Source organism: Phyllobates terribilis, unplaced genomic scaffold (assembly GCF_046119375.1).
Source record: "Phyllobates terribilis strain yellow unplaced genomic scaffold, ASM4611937v1 Scaffold_1__5_contigs__length_1240528914, whole genome shotgun sequence".
NCBI classification, from domain to species: domain Eukaryota; kingdom Metazoa; phylum Chordata; class Amphibia; order Anura; family Dendrobatidae; genus Phyllobates; species Phyllobates terribilis.
In genome coordinates, this window is record NW_027362761.1 from 224,176,042 (window position 1) to 224,193,687 (window position 17,646).

General features: G+C 40.0%; 1 protein-coding gene across 1 annotated transcript in view; it reads right to left on the reverse strand.

The window, feature by feature from the left end:
- Positions 1-7,659: 7,659 nt before the first annotated feature.
- The window catches only part of LOC141254231 (hippocampus abundant transcript-like protein 1), a 59,217-nt gene continuing 49,230 nt past the window's right edge, over positions 7,660-17,646 (reverse strand). Inside the window, exons 7-12 of the mRNA XM_073670997.1 lie at positions 15,563-15,676; positions 15,322-15,393; positions 14,756-14,868; positions 12,884-12,981; positions 11,787-11,947; positions 7,660-10,985 (exon numbers count right to left, since the gene is read on the reverse strand). Coding sequence (XP_073527098.1) covers positions 10,776-10,985; positions 11,787-11,947; positions 12,884-12,981; positions 14,756-14,868; positions 15,322-15,393; positions 15,563-15,676 — 768 coding nt within the window. The 3' untranslated portion in view covers positions 7,660-10,775. The remainder of the gene's footprint in view (positions 10,986-11,786; positions 11,948-12,883; positions 12,982-14,755; positions 14,869-15,321; positions 15,394-15,562; positions 15,677-17,646) is intronic.

Genomic DNA, 17,646 nt, shown 5'->3' on the forward strand with positions numbered 1-17,646 from the left:
AATGGAGTAAGCTCAGGGTGTGTCAGGGTTACTAGCGGGGTGCCTCAAGGGTCTGTCTTGGGCCCTATATTATTTAATATATTTATTAATGATCTAGTGGAAGGGTTGCATAGTAAAATAGCAATATTTGCAGATGATACTAAACTTTGTAAAGTAGTTAATACAGATGAGGATAGGGCACAGCTACAGGAGGATTTAGATAAATTGGGGAGTTGGGCCAAAAAATGGCAAATGGGGTTCAATGCCGATAAATGTAAGGTCATGCACATGGGAAAGAAAAACAGCAGTCACCCATACATATTAAATGGGAAACCGTTGGGGAAATCTGACATGGAGAAGGACCTGGGCGTCTTGGTTAATAGCAAATTAAATTGGAGTGCCCAGTGTCAGGCAGCAGCTGCGAAGGCAAATAGAGTCATGGCATGCATCAGAAGAGGAATAGGGGCATATGATGAGAACATTGTTCTTCCTCTGTATAAAGCGCTGGTAAGGCCGCACTTAGAATATTGTGCACAGTTCTGGGCTCCGGTGCTCAGGAAAGACATATTGGAGCTAGAGAGGGTACAAAGGAGGGCGACTAAGGTAATAAAGGGAATGGAGGGACTAGAATACCCAGAGAGGTTGTCAAAATTAGGCCTATTTACATTGGAAAAGAGAAGGCTTAGGGGAGACCTCATAAACATGTATAAATACATCAGGGGGCAGTACAGAGATCTCTCCCATGACCTGTTTATACCATGGATGGTGACAAAGACGAGGGGGCACACTATGCGTCTGGAGGAAAGGAGGTTCCTGCACCAGCATAGAAGGGGATTCTTTACGGTCAGAGCCGTGAGACTCTGGAACTCTCTGGGAGAGGAAGTGGTGATGTCCAACTCACTTAATGAGTTCAAGAGAGGCCTGGACGCCCTTCTTGAGAACAATAAAATTACATCTTATGCTTAGTTAATTAATCCAGGGATTTAATCTGACTGCCAGATTGGTGTCGGGAAGTGAATTTTTCCTCAATGATGTAAATTGGCCTATACCGCATGGTATAGGAATAGCGGAATAGCTGCAGTGCACAAGAAATAGGCTGAACTGGATGGACGCTTGTCTTTTTTCAGCCTTATAAACTATGTAACTATGTAACTATGTGAGGGTTTATTTTTTGCATGCTGAGCTGATGTTTTTACTGACACCATTTTGGAGTAGATATGATGTTTTGATTGCCTAGTATTGCAATTTATTGCAGTGTTGCGGCCAACAAAAAAAACGTAATTCTGGCGTTTTGATTCTTTGTCGTTACGCCATTTAGTGATTGCATTATTTTTAGATTTTGATAGATCAGGCGTTTTTGAATGCAGTGATATCAAATATGTGTATTTTTTCCATTGTTTTATTTTGAATGGGGCAAAAGGGGGTGATTTGAACTTTTATATATTTTTTTATTTTTTAATAGATTTTTAAAACCATTTTTTTTTACTTGCTTCAATAGTCTCCATAGGAGACTGGAGACTAGAAGCTGTGATCTTCTGATCGCTTGTGCTCCAGCAGAAATGCTCATCTGTGATGAACGCCGGCCACTGAGTGGCACTCACAGCAGATTGGCTAGGACAACCACAGGTGCTTCTGCAGACCCCGGATTGTCATGACAACCCATCAGCACACCGCGATCATGTGACAGGGGCGCCAATGGGCAGGTCTTATGACACGCTTTTGGCGCTGCCATGTTAACTGCCGCTGTCAGTGTTTATTAGCAGCATTTAACATGTTAACAGCCGCAGGTGGATCGCGATTTTACCCGCGGCTGTTAGGGGCACATGACAGCTGATCTAAAAAAATAATCATGGTCATGCAGCCCAGAGCTGACATTGCTTTCCATATTGAAGATGAACAGAGAGCATGAACATTTTTGATCTGATATTGTAGGGACAAGATTTTGAGTCCTGGAAGAAAGGAGGACTGTTTTCAGGAGTGAAGAAGGATTTCCAAAAAGACTTTTCTGCAGTCGCAGCCAACTCCTTCCTGTTGGTTATCCAACCCAAGGATTGAGAAGAGCAATGGTCATAAATATCTTCTAACAGCTTGCCTTTCAATTGGGCAACAATGAGGCCATTTTCCAAATAGGGAATAATACTTATGGGGCTCGGCCTTAGATTGGCTGCTACTTCTGTCATGAAGGGCTGATGAAATTTCAAAGGGCAAAAATTTGAACTGGGTATAGTAATTTTGACAGTCTATCAGCAGAGCAAAACAGAGAAATTATTGAGACTGTGGGAGGATAGGAAGATGATTATTGGCAACTTTCTGATCACCAATTTGATGGACTCCATTTTGAGCTTCCTGTAAATTATAATTTGTTTAGTGCTTTCAGTTTAAAATCACACAAAACCTCCCATTTATTTTTTTTAGATCAAGAAAAGTGTTGAATAATGAACTCATCCTTGCTCTTTTATTGTTGCAGGACAGTTGGCATCTAGATGCAGTAAATCTTGAACCCAATCTAACAGCAGAGTAGACATTTTTGAAGATGTTGTGACAATCTGGAAGTGGGAATAGTTAGAAAGTATATACAATAGCCTTCTTTAATGACTACCCAAGACTATGGGAAACTAGCTCCCACTGGTTGACAACATTTTTCAATCTGGCTCCTACCAGAATAATGTCAATGCTTAGAGGAGGAAAAGTTTTTTTTGGTTGACATAAACAGGAGTTTCTTAACCTTTCTTACCTGGCTATAGATCCACCCTTGGATCTCCGTTCTTCTTGTAAATAGCATCCAAGCTCATGACAAAAAAAATTGTTCTTTTACTGGGACTTTTCTGCTGGCAGACCTTTTTTGATTGGATGCCTTGTAGGAAATGTTGTTGAGGCCTGGACCAAAAACAAACAGAAAAGTCTGAAAAGTCAGAGAATAATCTGTTTTTATGATGCCATATCCTCCGATCAAGATTTTAACCAGGATATCTGAAAGAGCAAGTTAGAAAGCACCCTAGTAACGGCAGACACTCTTACAGAATCCTTTGTAGCATCAGCTAGGAAACTAGTCATTTTAACCAAACGGAGAGAATCCAAGATTTGATCCTTGTGTACCTGCGAACAGGATATTCAAAACACTTTGGGTGGAAGCTGGAGCAGCGGGCTCCACACTGGGAAAAGCTGCAGAGGTCATGATGAATGAGAAACAGCCCAGGAGAGCAGCAACAGAGTAGAAAAGATATGGAGCCTGGAATAAAGATTCCGTAAAAGTCTTTGAGACAACTTGGGAAATCTCGATACTTCAGCAAACCAAAAGATTTTGGACCATTGTAACATAGTAACAGTTTTTAAGGTTGAAGGAAGACTAAGTCCATCTAGTTCAACCCATAGCCTAACATGTTGATCCAGAGGAAGGCAAAAAAAAAAAACATGTGGCAAACACTAAGCTCCACATTGGGGAAAAAAAAATCCTTCCTGACTCCATACGGCAATCAGACTAGTTCACTGGATCAACACCCTCTCAAGGAATCTGGTATATATAACCTGTAATATTATACTTGTCAAGAAAGGCATCCATGCCCTTCTTAAATTTTAGTAGTGAATTACTCATTACAACTAGTGTTGAGCGAGTATGTTCTGTTAAGCCTTTCACCGAGTATGCTCGGGCCGAGCTCCGAGTAGTTACAGCTGCTCGGTGTTATGTTTAAATCACTCCTGTGTGCATGATTTGCGATGGTTTGTCAGCTTTAATACATGTGAGGAATGATTGTTTCTTTTGCATCCACGTCTGTGAGTATGATTAAACCTTCTTTCCTCCAGACGTAGAAGATGCCCCCTTGTCCCCGTCTCTGGCCTCAGAGTAAAAAGATCAGTAGATAGGTCTTTGTACTGTCCCCTCATATACTTGTACATAGTAATAAGATCACCCCTGAGTCTTTGTTTTTCCAAACTAAATAACCCCAAGTGTAATAACCTGTCTTGGTATTGCAGACCCCCCAGTCCTCTAATAACCTTGGTCGCTCTTCTCTGCACCCGCTCTAGTTCAGCTATGTCTTTCATATACACCGGAGACCAGAACTGTACACAGTGTTCTAAGTGTGGCCGCACTAGTGACTTGTATAGAGGTAAAATTATGTCCTCCTCATGAGCGTCTTTGCCTCTTTTAATGCATCCCATTATTTTATTTGCCTTTGCAGCAGCTGCCTGACACTGGCCACCAAACGTGAGCTTGTCGTCCACCAATACACCCAGGTCTTTTTCAGTGACAGTTTTGCCCAGTGTTTTACAATTAAGCATATAATTATACATTTTATTTCCTCTGCCCAAGTGCATTACCTTACATTTATCCCCATTAAAGCTCATTTGCCATTTATCAGCCCAAGCTTCTAGTTTACATAGATCCTCCTGTAATATAAAATTGTCCTCCTCTGTATTGATTACCATGCAGAATTTAGTGTCATCTGCAAATATTGAAATACTACTCTGTATGCCCCCTACAAGGTCATTAATAAATATGTTAAAAAGAAGGGGGCCCAATACTGACCCCTGTGGTACCCCACTGTTAACTGAGACCCAGTCTGAGTGTTTTCCATTAATAACCACCCTTTGTTTCCGATCACTGACCAGTTCTTAACCCACTTACATAGATTTTCCCCTATCCCCATTGTTCTCATTTTATGTATCAACCTTTTGTGTGGATTGTATGCTATAAAGTTTGTGAGAACAGTCAGGGGGAAGTCCATTTACTATTCCAGCTTGACTGTGCCCCATTGTACAATGCAAGGTCCATAAAACCATGACTGGGCTGCACATTTGCTGCAAAAAATTTGCCTAGTTTGCCAGAGCCCTAACCTAAACCCCATGAAACGCCTTTGGGATTAGCTAGAAAAGAGATTGCAGATGAAGCCCTCTCATCCAACATTAGTGCCTGAAAAATGGCCTTCTGGATGAGTGGGTAAAAATTCTCATATAGCTGCACCAAAATCTTGGAGAAAGCCTTTCCAAAAGAGTGAAAGCTGATATAGATGTTATGTAGGGACCAGCTTTTTATTAATGCCTCTAGTTTTAGAGAAAGACCTCTAGGTGTAATGTGTAGGTGTCTGAATATTTTTATCTATATGGTAAATTTCAATATTTCTGTTGAAGAAGTCTGTTAGTTATCAGGATAGCTGTAATTATGACTCTTCTAAATGGCATTGGTATACAGCAAAGTACAAAAGGTCATTTAATGCTTGTCTGTGCATTATGGAGATTTACTGAATTACAATAACTAAGTTTACAAGTAGGGAGGAAAGACTGTGCTAGGTTAGCATCTAATGTGGCAATACAAGTCAAGTTTCTCATAAGAACACGTCAGACCTGGCTAAGAGGATCTGTTTTAGAACCGTGTGCAAGACACATTTATCATGAAAGACAAGACCTTGAGAAGAATAGCACTCCAATTACCTTAACTATTCCAGCCATGAAACATGAGCAGTATTGTTTTTGTGTATAGATGGAAGTTGTCGGATAGGAAATACTGGCAGGTATTGTCATTAGGAATAAAGGAATTATTAGAAGGCTTGCAAATCATATTTTATTAAAGCAATTTTTCAAGTTGTTGTGATTTACAGCTTCTATTGAACACGTCCCTCCAAACAAAAACAGTCATTTAAAGCAGATTTGGGCAAAGCACGGCACTCTGGCTGTTCCAGTCTGTCCTGTGGACTGAGTCAGACGAAGGGCTGAAAACAGTGGCCCAAGGGCCGCACCATTCGGCTGCCCTCCCCTGCCCAGCATCTCGATTTCACTGCTATTTACAGCCTCAGGATGCAAATAGAGGTGAATATAATGGTCGAGGGGGGAGCTACTAGCCTCATCTTCCATCATTCAGCATAAGTGACTGAGACTGCAGACACGGTGACATCACTACATCGCGTCAGTTCACACAGCAAAGACAGGAGCAGAGCAGGAGCAAGGTGAGTATATGTTTTTTTTTTTTTTTTTTTTATTTGTGTGAATGTGTCTGTATATGCTATGTGGGGGCTCATCTTGTATATAGGGGGGCTATGTGGGGGCTCATCTTGTATAAAGGGGGCCTGTGTGGGGGCTTATATTGTACATAGGGGGGCTATGTGAGGGATCCTACTGTGTATATAGGGGGGCTGTGTGTGGAGTCATGCTGTACATAGAGGTCAGTATGGGGGCTGATACTGAGTAGTGAGGGCTGTGTTTGGGCTCATACTGTATATAGCGGGGGCTTTGTGTGGGCTCATTCTGTATGCAGTGGGGGCTGTGTTCGGGCTCGTACTGTATGTAGTTGGAGCTGTGTTTGGGCTTTCTATATAGGGGACTGTGTGGGCTCTTATTTTATTTTGGAGGCTTTGCGCAAACTGTAAATGGGGGGGTGCGAATGTCAAAATATTTAATTCTGCTCAATATTAACTGATACAATTATTATAAAATAATAATGTAATCAATAAATTAATATTGAGCAGAATTAATTTCAGCCTGTTGATTCAGCCCTCCATAACAGTCATAGTCTTATGTGGCCCCTCGGGAAAATTGCCCACAACTGATTTTAAATGTCAATGCATCTTGGTCACAATAAACGCACAGATGGTAACATACTTAAGATGCATTGCATTTGTTGGATTATTTATGTATTACCTTTTGACAAGATTGGCATTCTCTAACATACCTGTTTGGTGACCGGCAGATAGAGTCTGATGGCCATAGCCTGTGAAACATGCCATCGCCCTCATTCACATTAATAATTGACATTAAAATGTAGTGTGAAGTAATAGCCACGTTTAAAGGTCTCCACTAAAAGTATAGGAGCTCTAGGTCAGTTCTGCCCATGGATGTAAACCAGCGAGTTTCCATTTAGCAAATTGCAGATTCCCAGAACCCGTTCCATCAGCCACATCAGTAATCTGTAGCCACTACAGGAGCCTTGGAACCGCCTCCTATTTCCTTGCATCCACAGCTCCTCTTTTGATTAGCTGGCCTGGTGCGATGTCACTGTTGGAACATGACACACATGCTAACAGGAAGGAGGAGGGGGTTTGTTTTTGTTTCTTTTGGGCTCCTGTCCAGAGGCCAGAGATTACGGATGTCACCGATGGACCAGGACGTGCAAATCAACTCGCATCAACTTTAAACCAGTTTTTTGGGCATTTTTTCTTTAAATAAAGCAATACATTACTGATGAGGGAGTGTGTCCTGTTAACTCTTTCAGCGAGCATCTTCAGGTGCTCTCAGAGTATCTTCGGCGTGCTCGAATGTTATGTTTTAGTCACTCCGTGTGCATGATTTGCAACTTTTTTTTTTATGAAAATAAGCTTTTACACTAACACACAAAAAAATTCCCACCACAGACTTTTTGCCATATTCACTTAGATGTTTTTCTCAGTTGTTTCCGTAGAGTTCAATGGAGATGGCCACACACACCACACCTATTCTAACAATGGGGGTCACTACAGCCCTCTCCTGCCGGGTGAGTCAACTATAGCATCTCGGCTGACTTGAATGGAGAGGTGGCTGTGTATGTGTTTGGGTCTCCATAAGGGTGCATCCAGTTTCTGGCAAAATCAGACCCCATTTTGTATCCCACACAATGCTACCCAACTATGGTGGGAAAAAACACAAAAGAACGATTGGTCATGTAGTAAATCATATACACACTTTAATTAAAGCTACAACGGAGGAGAACAGGAGTATAATATGCCTTGTTTATTATGTATCATGATCAGAGTTAACATAAAAATCAAATGCATATTATAAAATGTATGTTATCTTCGTTGAAGGAAAAAAAAAACATCACAAAATATATACCTTATGTAAGAGAGAAAAAAAAAAAACATTTTGAGTCATAGATATTCCTTTATATAAAAGCAATATATTTTTCAGTCAAGAGTCTTGTTACAGTTATAAATACAAGATATACACAGCCTCTCGGTAGGGAAAAATGTTTCTTACAAATATCTACATATAAAACATTAAAAGCGGCACTCCGTTAATGATGTTTTATTTAATGGTCTGTGTCAGTTTCAGAAAAATACATGTACATCTGTATATTTTCATCCAACCACTCAATCTTCTCAAGAAAAGAAGAAAAAAAAAGGAACAAAAACAAAACTGACGCGACAAAGTGTCTCAAGACTGAGCTATAAAAAGAAAATATTAATCTGTATATCTCTTTCATCAAAGCAGTGTAGGAAGAGTTTCATATATGAAGGCTATGATATGTGTCCAATGCACTCTACATAGCAGTTAAGGCTGGGGTGTAATAAATGAGGTGACCTTAATATCTGGACCGAGGATACGAGACTAGACATGCCGAGAGATCCTGGCATCCACCTGGATTAAGTAGGAAGTCTTCCTAAGGGTGTGTTCACATGTGGCTTTTTAGGAAAACCACTACCATCAAGTTTGTGATGCAGTCTGAGCCAAGACCAGAAGAGTCAAAAAGAGAGAAAACTATAAAGAAAGGACATGTGCTGCTTTCTTGTTGGATCTACTTCTAGCTTTGGCACAAAAAAAATGCATCAAAAATTGAAGTGGAGTACTCCCCCAAAAAGTTCCTTTGTGAACTCACCCTAAATTAGGAATGTTGTCATGATAACGACTATATCACAACTATAGGAAAAGTACAATTAGGCTGGAAACACACATGCAACTTTTAGATCAAGTGGATCCAGCAGGAAGGAGAAGTACAAGTTCTTCCTTTATATTCTCCATTCCTAGTGAGTCTACTCCTGGCTTTGGCTCAAAAAAATGCAAGTCTGACTCCTGCCTTTAGGGGGTTGCCCAGCTTGAAAAATGCGAGTATGGGTACGTGCACACAAATTCATTTTCGGACTAAGTGCCGTCCATGCCAAAGAGGGGCTTGCACAGACAGCACTAGGACCAATGTTAGCCAAAGTGCACATGGCCTACTTTATACGTGGACCTCAGCATACCCATCTGGTCTAATTTATGGACCAGACTAGTGCATGTGGCTGGACCGATAAATTCTGTGGCTGTGTGAACTTGGCCAGAAAACGTATAATTTACTAATATTCGTAAAGGGGTATTCCCATCCTATCCCAATATTAGCAAATACCTCCAATTAGAAATGTAGTATAGTTCTTCTAATTCGCTATGTCGCTTACCCCATGCGCAGGTCATTGCAGTAGCTTAGATATCCATAGTTCCGACCACTAACGGCTAACTAACATTATATGAGTGGTCGTAACCATGGATATATAAGCTACTGCAATGCCCTGTACATGGGGAAAGCGACATAGCGAATCAGAACTGTACTATGCTTATATTTGAAGGCATTAGCTAACATTATTATTATTAGCCTTACTACATATTGGGATAGGATCTTGGTGATGAGAATACCCCTTTAAATTAAGAAAACAGTTATGGTTTTCCAAATACCAATTCCTCCATCCTGGGTCCTAGAGAGACTCCTGTGTGGGCAAATCAACAGTGCCGTACATGGCGGATTCATTTCAGTAGCTAAGCCAGCCCCATTCTCTGCCCCAGCTGATTTATAGACAGAGGGGGCAGGTCTAGCTATAGAAATAAGCCAGTCTCCTTCATACACATCAGCGGTGACATGCAGACACAGGAAAATCTCTATATGTGAAAACAAGGATGGAAGTGAAGCTATACCGCCTCTGAGGTCTTCAGTTTAGGGCATCTTTTTTTTTAATCAAAGTATATTAGTATGTTTTATCTTTTAGCGCTTTACACACATTAAAACATTTCATTTTCCAAGCTGGACAATCACTTTAACATGACCAAGCACCGTTATATTCAATGCACAGTAACAGCATTTGAGCATTACAAACAATTTTATTTTCAATGTTAGGTGCATTGTCAAAAAAATAAAATATCAGCCCTAGGAAGTTACTTGATTGAACAGGTATCAGAAAGAAAGTAACTAATGTCTTGCTTGTATGTAACATATAAGAAAGCGGCCATATAAATATTCGCTAACTACTTAGAACTGCATTATACTTCCACTCTTCTTTCCATTCTTTTTTTATATATACAATTTTATATAACAATTCTCTGTGCAAATACTTGCCTTATGTGACAATGAGGCAGCTCCCTCCAATCCATCAAGGTTACTTAGGACACAGCATTCTTAGCAATGCCTACTGCTCTACTACTGGACTGTCCTAGCAGCGTGCCTAAATATTTGGGGTGCATGATTGATTTGGGAATTCCTGCAGCAATCTGATCATCTTAGTACATCTCTGTAAACCAGTTCTAGATAACTTCAGAGTTACTCCAGAAGACAAGGTTACTAGAAAACGCAGCAAGAAAGGCAAAACCAAGTCTTCTCCCCACCTTCCCCTACACAAAAAAAAGAAGAAGAAAAAACACAACAACACAGAAATATAATAGCAGGCACTGTAGGGTGTGTAACAACACGGTCTTTCTTTGCATATGGTACCATTCGGAGTCACTGTCACTGCAATATCTTGGGATATTTTTTTTTTTTTTTTTGTCAACAGTCAATATAAAATGCAATGACAAGGTTCGAGGTAGCAGAAACGGAAAACACAATCTCAAACCTTTAGCTGCTTTACTGCTGGAGATATCCGCTACACATGCAACCTCCCATGCAGTGAATAGGTAATAACTGATATTTTAGACAAAAAAAAAAAAAAGAAACAAATTAAATAAAAGGTAGTCAATATAACATCTGCATGGAGATCTAATGCCATATTTTGTGGTTGCAGTTGTGTAATGACCTCTTTCTTCAGCAGAATTCAGTACATTCTCCTTTACTCTGACTGCAGGTGACACCTAGGGATGGTTTCGAAGGGTGGTCACACGCTGGTGTCTTGTAACAAGGGTTCTATGTCCTCATTGCCCCCACGGTCTGGATTATTCGGCTGACTGTTGCTGCCGATGTTGTGCTTTCCACTAACCACGTTTTTGGAGTGACTGCTGTGTTCAGGGATAAACAAGGCAACCAGGAAAGCGAGGAGGACAGCAATTGCTCCAAATAAAAATGGTGGTCCAGGAACAATAGCTCCCTAAGAGCAGGGGAAAGAAATCAGAAGCTAGCAACATATTCCAAGTAAAAACAAAACAAAAAAAAGCAAGTAATCTAATGCCTACCTAACCTCTTCTACAATGTGTCAATGACTTTGCTTTCATTATCCTGGTAGACCATGAAAGTAAGTGTCCTTTCACATATATGACTAGATTAGGTCTCCTCTTCTGGAATACTCTGACATGTTCCACCCTTCTGAAGGTCACTGAACATAGTATTATTTTATCTTCTTGCACAGTCTAATGCCCTGCCCTGTTGATCATGGTGCATTACTCAATAGTGGGGCAGTATAAGCAAATCCAGGTCCTGCTGGTCCAGTACTCTGCTTCCTCCAGGCTTCCACTAGTGCTTTATTAGAATTGTGGGGGGTAAACAAAGCTCCAGGACATAAAATAACCTTCACTCCCCTTTCAAAGCCTCACTGCTTTGGTGGTCTTCATTAGACCTGCAGCCATCACATGTTGCACATTCCTGACTAGTACAACCAAATGCTGGCCTTGAAATGTACGTGTGGTGCATGCCTAGGTCAGTGATCATGTGAATAATGGACAAAATGTTATTACTGACTCCTACTTTAATAAAAAAAAAAAATCAACAACTTTTTCCCAAGGCTTTGGCTCACCGGATAGGAGATAAATATGACTGCTGGGGGTCACATGTTTTAAAGCCAAAGCTCCTAAATTGCTTTAATCAGTGTGTTTGGAATAATTCTTTACTAAAATCTAAATGTTCTATGTAACAATCATTTATCTGATACATTTACTAAGCCATAGAGAATTACCTCTTCCCCAGGTTCTTTGCTTGTAGTTTTATCATTGGGGCTTGGCACTGGCACTAATCCTCCAAGCTCCACATGGAAGAGGAAGAAAACGAACCCATAAAGTGCTGGACCCAGACCATTGCATAACCCTCGAATACCAGTCACCATGCCTTGTGCAACACCTGCATTGGTAACAAACAAAAATCTTCATGTTATATCATACATACATTTATTAAAGCCATTCTGGGCTTTAGTCAATTAAAGCCTTCTTATCTTATTTTGTTCACTCATATAACTGGAAATTATGTTTGGCTTGCAAAAGAGAAGACTGATAGGAGACTACAAATATCTCAAGGGCTGTCACAGTGTAGAGGGATCAGCTTTAGTCTCATTTGCACAAAGAAAGACTAGAAGCAATGGGATGAAACTGAAAGGAAGAAGATACAGATTAGATATTAGAAAAAACTTTTTGACAGTGAGGGTGATCAATGAGTGGAACTGGCTGCCACAAGTGGTGGAGAGTTCTCCTTCAATGGAAGTCTTCAAGCAGAGGCTGGATAGACATCTGTCTGAGATGGTTTAGTGAATCCTGCATTGACCATGGGGTTGGACACGATGACCTTGGAGGATCAGGCGCAGTCTTACAAGTCTATGAGTGTGTGTGATGACATCTGAATGCAGTCTGATTAAAGCGGACATAGAGAATGGAGGAGATGGAGAAATTAAGTTCTCAGTCTTCTCCGCACCCGTGATACAATACTCTCATGCGAGAGAATCAGATCACACTCTGATGACACTCGGATCCAGCTCTGACAGAATTTGAGAAGTGTAATATTAGCATAATCAGCCCGATTGTCTCGAATGAGAGAATATACGCCGTGTGAGTGAGCCCTTAGCGTGTGTTTTAGTATACACATCAGAGCTGAAGGGTGGATACAAAGGCAATACACACACTACCAATGCTCAGATCTTTCAATGAGAGTGATCCAGGGAAATCTATTAGCACAGGGTACATAGAAGCCTGCATAAATGGAGGAGTCAAATTGCGTGGGACGTTTCTTTTGTGCAGCTGAAACAATTGAACTGTCTGCAACTTGGCGTTTGGTAACAAAATCTACCTTGTTGATCCGATTCAGCATTACGGGAAATCAGGGCACTCACTGCAGGGAATGTGATACTAGACATTGCAGCTACAGCACCGGCTGCCCACATCATCCTAGGAAAGGGAGAGAAAAAGACTGAAATAAATAGAAACGCGCAAACTGCTAATACTACAGAATACTCTTGTGTTACTTCAATTCTTCATTCTCAGGCATTGAAATCATTAAGGGCCTGTGCACACATTGCGCGTTTGTCGGGTTTATTCTGCACAAATCTGTCACAAAACCTGAAGGGTTTCCTAGTACCAGCAAAGAGAATCCTGAAGTCTCATGCGCACGTTGCTTATTTTTTCCTTGCAGATCTGGTGCAGATATAAAACTTTTTTTTATAAAATTTTTTCCTTGCAGATATAAATCTGCAGCATGTCAATTCTTCCAGCGTTTTTGCTGCAGATTTCACCCATACTAATGAACAGGAAAAACTAATCAAAAACGCATGCATCTTATGCTGCGTTTTTCCTACCAACACATCAGAATTTGCAGTAGATTTTTCTGCTGCAAATACGGATATGTTGATAGAAAAAAACGAAGCATAAAATACATGTGTTTTTGATTAGTTTTTCCTGTTCATTAGTATGGGTGAAATCTGCAGCAAAAACGCTGGAAGAATTGACATGCTGCAGATTTATATCTGCAAGGAAAAAATTTTATAAAAAAAAAGTTTTATATCTGCACCAGATCTGCAAGGAAAAAATAAGCAACGTGCGCACGAGACTTTAGGAATCACATTCACTTTGCTGGTACTAGGAAATCCTCCAGGATTTGTGACAAATCTGTGCAGAAAAAGGGCAACAAAAACGCAACGTGTGCACACAGACCCTTCCGGTAAACACAGTTTTTGGCAGCAAACTATGAAACAGTAAAAAAATAATAATCTTTAATAACCCCGTGCCAACAGAGCAATTTTCCGTTTTGGCGCTTTAGGTTTTATCTCTCCTTGTTCCAAGAGTCATAACTTTTTTAATTTTGTCGTGGACATAGCCAGATGAGGGCATGTTCTTTGTGGGAGAAGTTGTAGTTTTGAATGACACCATTCATTCAATATACTAGAGAAAAGAAAAAATTCCAAGTGCAACAAAATCGCAGAAAAAAAAATGCAAGTCTACAATTTTGAAGGGGGCGGAAGTTTTATATTTCAATTATGAAGCCATTTTCCAATACCCATAACATTGTTATTTTTAACGGATTATTGCTGTGTGTGGCGCATAGATTTTTAATGATACCTTTTTGGTTTAGATACGACGTTTTGATCGCTTCTTATAGCATTTTTTTGGGCAGAGTTGCTGCAACCTGAAAACCGTTATTTTGGTGTTTTGATTGGGTTAATTAATTTTGGATTTTGATAGAACGGGATTTTACAGGCGCGGAAGAGACCATGTTGAGTGGGGGTGCCACTTGTGTTGCTGGGTTAGGGTGACAACCTCCGCAGTCAGGTAGAATGAGAGGTAGGGCTTGTGCCGGGTGTCTGTTATTGGCAACTTCTGCTTATTGTCCTCCCAATCTGCACAATGACTACCCCGTAACAAATTGTTTTTTATGGTGCACACATTTGTTTTTATTGGGGATTGTTTCTTAATTTCTTAAAAGTGATGTTTTAGGGGATATTCTTGGAGAAGCCATTGAAAAAAAAAAAAACGTAGATCCATTAACAATCTGTAATTATAAAAATACAGCTAGTGGCTTACATAAGTGGCTAGTGGCTCACTGGTATATGCTTCTAAGGTGACAGATATTTGGAGGGTGAACACTCTTGCCCAATGCAACCTTACCTCCATAGACAACTACTGGAAAATATTGAGATAGGTAACAGCAAAGAATAACTATACTTACCATGGTTGTGAACCAAAACCATACCAGGCCAGCTGGAACATTTGGAAACCGAGACCAAGCAGAACAGTGTTTTTGTTTCCAATGGAGCGCATCAATATACTGAGAAACACAGTCTGAAAAGATATAAAAGAAAATATCTATAGAGATCATGAGGATCTCATTTAAGAAAAGAGGTCAGATGGATAATATAGATGAATGGTTTAGTAGGACAAAGAGGGAAAATTACATGGACCAGCTGAATAGTATGTAACTTCCAAACACTGAGGGTCACCTTCCAAACACCCATCAGCATTGTTCAATTAGTCATCCTTAGATTTAGAATATACACGTAACCTCCAACCTATAAAAGAAAACACCCAAGTATGCAAGATATTTGGTTGTAAAGACTTCTCTGTATAAAAAGCATCCTAGGATGAACAGGTAAGTGATCTCAACTATGAGGTTGGAGGAAGCCAAGGTAAAGTTAAAGTGACCTTATGGTGGTTGTGAATAATAGGTTATATTGAATAAATCATAATAAACACGTGCATAGAAAGGTCATACATAAAACACCGTGAAGTACATACCTGAGCCACGATGGACAAAATCCCCACCACTGCTATGAACGCTGCAATGCTACCCTGATTAAAGCCTATGATCTGCAACACAAAAAACACAACAACCATTACTGTCATGTAAAGATATATCAATGGTGATATTAAAAAAGATGTCAAATTCAAGACTATAAAGGGAAATGCTCACCAACCCCCATGCTCCCAGTTTTAAGGTTGAGGAATTCTGAAACCTGTTAAAAAAAAAAAAGCCTACCTGCTTGAGATAAAGGAAAAAACTAGAATATTGTCCAGCTTCCGGCAAATAGGAGAAGAAGACGGTGATACAGATGAGAAGTACTGTGGTGTCTTTCCCAATCTTTTTAAGGGACTGAAAAAAAAGGAGAAAAACGAAGAAAAAAATAAACACACACACAAAACAGGTTTTATGTTACAGCTCAAACAACAAAGTCTGCAGTAATTCCTTGTTGAACGCAGGCTGCTGAATCCTGACAGTGTGCAAATAGCGCACTGGTAGGATACTTCGGTATTTCTGCTGCCAGTTTGTCTACCATTTGCACACTTGCGGTCACGTGCTGACTAGTTTCATCCAGCTTCTCGCAACGCTCTTCTATAGAGAGAAGACAGAGGTACTACTAGACACGTCACCACAAGGGGGCAAATCGTATACCACCCACATGGGGAATATCAGGGAATCATGACAGTGGGCACATTTGGCAGTCACAGTCACTGCAGACTTTTTTTTTTAGGCTAGAAAACCCCTTTAAAGGCAAAAACACAAATCTATAAAAAATCCCTCTATACAACTCAATAGAGTCAGAGTCAGCCTAGCAGTGCTTACGTCTATGTAGATGCTGAAAAGAACAGGAGGTATGAGTCTAATATTTAGTCTATTGGCCAGTGTGAAAATTCCAAGTTTTTCGATTTGTATAACCAGTTTCATATACAAAAGTGAGAAGTAAGCGGGACAGTGTGAGTACACATACATGGAGTCACTTCTGCCATATGTGACTAAGCAGCCACCTATTGTCACATGAAGACAAGTTATGCCATATCTGATGTAACCACGGGACGATCCAGGAAATATTCCCGTATTTCCAGATTCAATTAGAAATTAAAAATAAAACTACACTTATATATGTATGTATATCCGTGCTGGTTTGAGTTAATAAAAAGGAAGAGACTAGAAGTTAATAGGATATAAAAATATAATTTAGTTAGATAATGGTAAAAGTGCTGATTAAAATAGTTTTTAGTAAAACTAAACTTATATTAATCTCAAATTTTTCAAGATTTTATATTCAGACTATTAGAACATAAGTGCAATCTCTTCTTCAAATCTAAACTTCTGTAACCTAACTGATTGTTGGGGTGAAATACACGAGCCTCTTCTAGGAAACCTGTCGTGGGGACATTGGACCACTAACTAAAGGCATGAGTGTAAAGTCTCTTTATTGCTTATTAAATTATTATTATACATCAGTCAGGGCTGCGGCTGCTCAATATGTCCGAAGATGGAGACAGTGACGCCGGGCTCATGTGTCATAACAACTGCACAAAAGCCCGAGGAACGCGAGCGCCGACACCCATGGAACGGCGCCAGGAGGTTTGTATAAGCTTTTTTATTTTATTATTTTAGCATTTAGATCAAGAAGGGGTTGTCCTAGTTGTGGACAACCCCTTTAATAAGCATTAAAAGGACCATTTCACACATGGCTTTAGTTAGGAGTCTAATATCCTGATGACGGCTCCCTTTTAAAAAAATAAATAAATAAATTGAGCATTTTTGGACTGTTCCTTACAACAGAAAATAGAAACATATGCCTGCAACAAGCACCATTTTCTCATTTTCTGTCTTTTACAAACTTATCTGTAAAAAAATTGCCAGCTCCACTCAGTCCTGGATAACCACACTTCTTGTTCACAGATTTGTTTTTCTATTTTTAAGTGGCAAGAGGAAAAAAAGTTGCAATTACGTGAATATTTGAAACTTTCGTGTGTCAGGAAAAGTGGCACAAATGGATTAAAGATTCCCCCTAATTTATACTACAACATGCGAGCGAGCATTGTTAAAACTGCTTGCTTCACGATCTTGCCATGTAGACAGGCTTCCAATCATCTGAAAGAGCAAAATGCTTGTTCGTTGGGTGAAATGATCTTTTGTGCAGTGCAAATGATCATTGTTCTGTGTCAACAGGACTCACACTGCCGAGAACTATGGCAGCTTATATGCGCAGTGAGCGATCTAGTAAAGACCGCTCTGTTCACATCACTTACTTTGCTCTGCCTGTGTAAACAGCCATTTAACCGACTTCTGATCACAAATCGTATCATGCCACT